Source organism: Mytilus edulis, chromosome 3 (assembly GCF_963676685.1).
Source record: "Mytilus edulis chromosome 3, xbMytEdul2.2, whole genome shotgun sequence".
Classification (NCBI taxonomy): domain Eukaryota; kingdom Metazoa; phylum Mollusca; class Bivalvia; order Mytilida; family Mytilidae; genus Mytilus; species Mytilus edulis.
The window spans coordinates 9,469,210-9,475,755 of NC_092346.1; the positions used below are offsets into that span (position 1 = coordinate 9,469,210).

The 6,546-nt window shown below is 34.2% G+C and overlaps 1 protein-coding gene across 1 annotated transcript; it reads right to left on the reverse strand.

The window, feature by feature from the left end:
- Window positions 1-405: 405 nt before the first annotated feature.
- LOC139515745 (uncharacterized) lies at window positions 406-6,070 on the reverse strand. The gene is made up of 2 exons (XM_071305426.1): window positions 5,938-6,070; window positions 406-2,311 (listed from the first exon to the last, which is right to left on the reverse strand). The coding sequence occupies exon 2, from the start codon at window positions 2,292-2,294 to the stop codon at window positions 582-584; it is 1,713 nt and encodes a 570-aa protein (XP_071161527.1). The 5' UTR covers window positions 2,295-2,311; window positions 5,938-6,070; the 3' UTR covers window positions 406-581.
- Window positions 6,071-6,546: the final 476 nt, after the last annotated feature.

Consider the following 6,546-nt stretch of genomic DNA (forward strand, 5'->3'; position numbering starts at 1 on the left):
CATGTTTAACCCCGCCGCATTTTTGCGCCTGTCCCAAGTCAGGAGCCTCTGGCCTTTGTTTGTCTTGTATTATTTTAATTTTAGTTTCTTGTGTACAATTTGGAAATTAGTATGGCGTTCATTATCACTGGACTAGTATATATTTGTTTAGGGGCCAGCTGAAGGACGCCTCCGGGTGCGGGAATTTCTCGCTACATTGAAGACCTGTTGGTGACCCTCTGCTGTTGTTTTTTATTTGGTCGGGTTGTTGTCTCTTTGACACATTCCCCATTTCCATTCTCAATTTTATTAATGAAGATTGATAACTTTGATCACATTTTTAATGTGTTATTTCATTTTATTTCTAATTATATTTAACAAACCTTTGAATACGGTTGTCTTCATGAAGATGAAATAAACATAAGTTAATCTTTTTAATTCAATATTTCCGTAAGGAAGTGAACAAATGATTATTCTAACAAAAAGACGTAGAAATCTTCACATGTCGATGCAATACAATTGTATTACTGTAATATCATTTAACATATTAACATATATGTATAAACTGTAAACCTTTGTCGAATAAGTGTAGAAATTTCAATTTAGATTTTATAAACAAACGCTGTCTGATAGGTTGCACCACTATCATCATTATTATCACTTATTTGACTTGACACGATCATCATTCCTGTTTCTCTGTTGATGTCTATTGCCCAAGGATCTATGATTCCATCTGTCTCTGAAAGTATTGTCTTACAGGTTTTACCATCTGGTGATACTACCACAATGTTGTAGTTTTCACTGGAAACTATATAAACAAAGCCATTCACGTCTAAGGTAATTCCATTTGGGCTGGCAATATCTTGGTGTTCAAATGTCCACATATGTTCACCAGTTCTTGTGAAGCAGCAGACTTTGTTTTCAAAGTAAAAGGAACTATACATTCTATCTTTGAACAATGAAATATAATTAGCCCCATCGACTTCTAAGATTGTTTGAGTCATGTCATTCAGATTCACTAAAGTACTCTGCCCACCATCATTGCTGACAACCAAAGTTTTACCATCACTTGCTGCTCTATAACAATTACGAGAAAATTTAATTTTTTCAATAATTGTATTTTTCTCTACATCTACTAATGCTGTCTGGTTTTCTACGCCTAACGTGACAGCCACTGTATTATTTCTGACAAAGCAGGCATTAAAGGTAGCATCTGTGAATGTAACTATTTGTCTGATATAGATGCCCTCATTACTGAATAATAGTAATTGTCCTTGGTTGGAATCAAGTATTACAAACTTACCATCTGGCAGAATTAAACAGACATTTATATCTAAAGACCTCATATCCTCTGGAATTGTGAGTGTTTTTGAGAAGGATGGCTTAATATGATCTATTCCTGGACCTCTTGGAACCAAATGCTGTGCTTGATCTTTTCGTCCGGTCTTTATTTGGAGAGTAGATGGAGTGGTATTTATCTTAACATCTCCAAATGATTTTACATCTTGTAATATTGACCGGAGAGCAGATGAAATTTTAACCTCTAGATTATTTTCATTGAAGCTGTCTCCACTTTCTAAATCTTCAATGTATTTTGTTGTTTGAGAAGTAGTTTTCTCAATTTCTCTCAGACCAATATACATTTGTAACTCAGTTGCATGTTGTGTCATTTTGGTAAACTCCCTCTGCATTTGGCCGATCGTACTTGCTCGCTGTTCCATTTGGTCTACTAGAGTTTTAATGTTTAGTTTCAGCTTTGAATGTGTAGACTCCAATTCATCGAGTAGGGTTTGTTCTAATCTGTTTATGTAATTAGTTATCGATTTCCCCATCGACCGGATTTCCTGAATGGCTTTCGTTTTCTGAGTACTGACTATACTGATTCTAGTTTTCAAGTATTTTATAGCTTCGTTATAATTTTTCTTCGCATCCTTCAAATCTTTTTCGAAAAGATGAACTGAAGCAGACGATTTAACTTGTTTTAGGATATCTGACAGTGGTTTCATGTCGTGACATTTCTGATGTTTATCTGTGGTGCACTGAACACAGCAGGGACAGGCGTGGAAAGAACAGTATAGTTCAAACTTCTTACTATGGTCTTTGCATTGGCTACTTATTTCTTGTATGAATGTAGGTAGCTTTTGGTAATCTTCAGCAGACATAGTTGTATGGTCCTTGGACAGTCTCGACTTGCTATGAGGTTTTTCACAATCTCCACAAAAGAAAACCTTACATTCTGTGCACCATGTGACTGCTGAGTTGGAGATTCCATCATCGTGGCAAATTGTACAAAGGTGCTTGACTGGTGAGGCCATTACTTTTTTCTTAAATTCTGGAATATATGAACAAAATTCTCTTGATACAATAAGTACATTCAGTTATAAGTATACGTTGTCCTAACTGCTACTGAAGATTAAGTTATGGGTACTATAAATTGATGCTTTATGTCCTGATTTGTAAAGACCTAAATACTACAGTGATACATATTCAAGACTATAACATATGTATCATATATATTCATGAATTAAAACTGTTCTAAACATGTGTCATACTTACAGCCAGACGTGTAAGCATTTACATGAAGATCTGTATTGAAGCGGGTTGACAAATTCAAACTCAAGTTTAACCAATGTTTCTAACATAAATTCAGTTAATTATATATGGTTTTAAGGCTGACGGTTGGCTCACGCTGTTTCCATAAGAACTTTTTAACCAGTGTTTTCTATATTTTATATTGTGTTACTCCTCCACACATAAACATGACCGCCACGAAATAATACAATAGTGTTGAAAGTGTAGTTTAACACCAATTCATCAATCAATCATATGGTGTTATTGATGAACAGATGAGGTTCAAATCATATAGTGATGATTTTCAATTTTGCGGATCTCTAATGGTCCAGAAATGAACTTTTTTTGTTGTTATTTTATCCAAACAATTTATAAACAGTTTAGCAAATGCTTTTCTATTGATTAAATTCAGTGTTCATCATTCTGAAAAAATGGAATATGTTTACGATAGGATTTTGATACAAACTTTGTCCTCACTGGCGGCCATTTTTAACTTTGGATCAGCTCAAAACGTAAAAACGTTTTTTAATGCCCTGGACACAAGGTTCACATTGTATGTTTTAACTAAGTTTAAATTCAGTCATTTCAGCGATCTTGAGAAGAAGATTTTGAACGTAGATTCTTCAAAGCATGTGTGTTAACCAATTGATAACTAAGTAACAACACTTAATAGGACCTAATAGTGCACACATATCTCAAGTTTGATTCAATTCTGATAAGTGGTTCTTAACATAAAGATGAAATTGTTGTTTCCCATAGTGTTTCGATGCTCACAAAGTAGCAATGCTACGGAAGCCGATAGCATTGCTACTTTCAAATAGCAAAAGCTATGCAATTAACAAATATATACTTATTAAGCTTCATGTAAATTATTTAACAATGAAATACATTAAATATGAAATTTGGAGTTTAACCAAGGGAGCTAATAATTAATTAATAACACTGTCTGCCACACAGCATTTCGGGGACTCTCCCTCTGGTATCTTTCGTCCCTCTTTTATAGCTGACTATGCCGGGGCTTTTCTAATTATTAAAGGCATTATGATGACCTATAGTTGTTAATTTCTGTGTCATTTAGTCTCTTGACAATCATAATATATATTCTTAAAAAAGACTTTTATATATAGCGATGTCGTTATTACGACATGTTATGTCGAAATTGTCGTTTTAACGACATGTTATGTCGAAATTACGACAGATTTTTTTCTTTTGCAGGGCCGTAACTACCTATGAGGCAGGGGAGGCAGTTACAGGGGAGGCAGTAACTACTGCCCTGAATTTTCTATACCAAAGGAGTAGGTCCGGTAAGGACCGATTTTGGCCTCAAATTTCAGGTTCATCTGACGAAAGATTTTGACAACTTTTTAAACACTTAAGTGTCTATTTCATATGATTCAATAAGTTTATGTGAAATATTTTCACTGATTTAGTCATTAAAAACGTACCGATTCAAGCTTAAATATGAAAAATCTATCAAATATGCCAAAAAACGTCACTTTTCAGATGGTTTTTGTCAAAAATGAAAGTGGCCGCATCCGTGTTCATCCTCAACCTTTATATATGTTATGTATTATCATTAAATACTATTACAACTAACATTTCAATATTAAGGATGAACACGAATGCGGCCACTTTCGTTTTACACGGAAACCGTCTAAAATTTAACTAAAATGCTAGAATTGTTAAGATTTCAGTAAGTTAGCATGACTTAATGGTGCTAGTACCCGATATATGTGCATTGTATTGTCAAAAACAGCCCATATTTATAAAGCAGAAGCATTTTACTGTCCAATAAATAACTAAAGGTTTACATTTTAACAATTTTGTAAAACTGCTATATTTTGGGGCCAAAAAGGGGTCTTACTGAACCTACTCCTTTTGTTTTTGAAGTAATAAAATGAAATATTGACAATATGTACACGAAGAACTTGAATTTATATTATAAACAACACAAGTTTACAGTTTTAACAGTGTTATCATGATACGTGATATATCTGTCATTTTCGGGATTTTTTTACCGAAAGTGAACCGTTTCAGTATTTTATTTTTGTGTGGCCGTCCGTCTGTTATTCAGTATTCGTACGAGAACACATATGAAACTTTGCGTTCGACAATTTTGAATAAAACTTAACTATTCACATTTATTTAGGGGCTCCATTAAGCAGAGGAAGTTCCCTTTGTATTGTGAATGTTTTATGATATTGAAAATTCGTTACCGGCTGAACCAGCTGTTGTGTAATTTTTTTAACGTCTCCCGGCCGATCGTACGAGAACATTGTGGTCAATGCCATAGTAGTTAAACCCTCCCATTTATTGAAGCAGAGACTTTCTAAACTAAGTGTATACTAGTTTAGAAAGTCCCTGGTTGTAGTTATATACATGTCTGTTCAGCTTTCAACAATATTAAAATTCAAGGTCCTCGACAAAAAAAAATATCTTTCTATGATCTTGCTTTATATGTTTTTTTAACTTACCAGTTTGATTTCTAACAAAAATATCTTTAAATACAGATAATTAGGAGATAACTGTATTGTATTTTAAGCTCCGACGGCATCAATTGGGGATTTGATGGTCGCAAATTAAGTTTACTGGCGACGCGTTAGCGGAGACAGTAAACGGGTATTTGCGACCATCAAATCCCAAATTGATGCCGTCGGAGCTTAAAATACAATATTGTTATCTCCATTCTAATGAAACTGACAGAAAACAACGTTAAAACATGTATTTAAAATCTGTCATATGACGTCTGCGCTTGCGCGTACGTCCCACAGCATCAATTGTCAATTGATGCCATGTAAGAAAGTGACGTTATCCAATCAAAATGAACGTTACAAACGTTGTTGCATTAGAATAATTGTTTGTATAAAAAATTGCTTCAAGGATCCAGCAATTACTGATGATTTTTAAAGTAAGGAAATCAAAGGAAAACGGGTGATTTTTAGCCATATTGAGAACAAAATCCGCGGTCACAATGTATTTAATGTTAATAATTATAGGTCAAAGTACGGCCTTCAAGACGGAGCCTTGGCTTACCCCGAACAGCAATCTCAGTTTTTTTACATAAAAAATTGTTTCCAGGTTCCAGCAATACTTATGTTTTTTTAGAGTAAGGAAATCGAAGGACATTTTACTTGGAGAAAAAAAAACCTGCCTCCCCTGAATTTGAACCCTAGTTACGGCCCTGTTTTGAATGGCCCTTATCGGCTTCCGTACAATGCTAAGGTTGTCGTATAATGATAAAGCGATGTCTTTTCCATCACTTTGAAATTCATTCTGTTTCAACAGATATTCGTGGCGTGTTGTTTGTCAGTTGCCATGAAATTTCTTATTCATAATGAAACTGAGTAATAGAATAAATTAACAATCGAAGGATTTTAACATTCTTACCATGACCATTGTTATTCTTCTTTAGTTACGGAATACCATCAACTTTTTGAGGATTACCGGATTTTGTTACAGCATATATTATTGAGTATAACAAAATCAACGATATATGTATTTTGATAGATTGAGAAAGGACTTTGCACAGGGAGGTAAAATGTCTAATATCTGGGACACTTGGTTAGAATTATTGATACGTGAAAATACATAGTTTTTATTTGCTCAAACACATTTGCATAAAATGGCTATGATATGATAAAAATACAAATAATACAACAGACCATTTCATAATTATGAGAGATTTTAAACCATCATACAAGATTTTTTAAAATCATATGCGGACTTAGGCGGTAGTCATAGGGTACCCGGCACCCGTTATGAAGTTATATATATATGGTAAATGCATAGACTGTTCCATTCCTAACGTTGAGGCTCCTTAACCCGTTTTTCAAAATTCTGGATCCGCACCATTCAAAATTTAATACTTTTATACGATCGCAAACTTCTCGAGGTCGTGTAATGTTATGACGGTTTCGTCCGGTCGTCGTCGTCAAAACACTTGGTTCCATACAATAACTTAAGAATAAGTCTTTGGATCTCTATGAAATTGTTGCA

Bases quoted from the DNA above. Each gene is read 5' to 3' on its own strand.
- LOC139515745 (XM_071305426.1), bottom strand. From the start codon at position 2,294: ATGGCCTCACCAGTCAAGCACCTTTGTACAATTTGCCACGATGATGGA.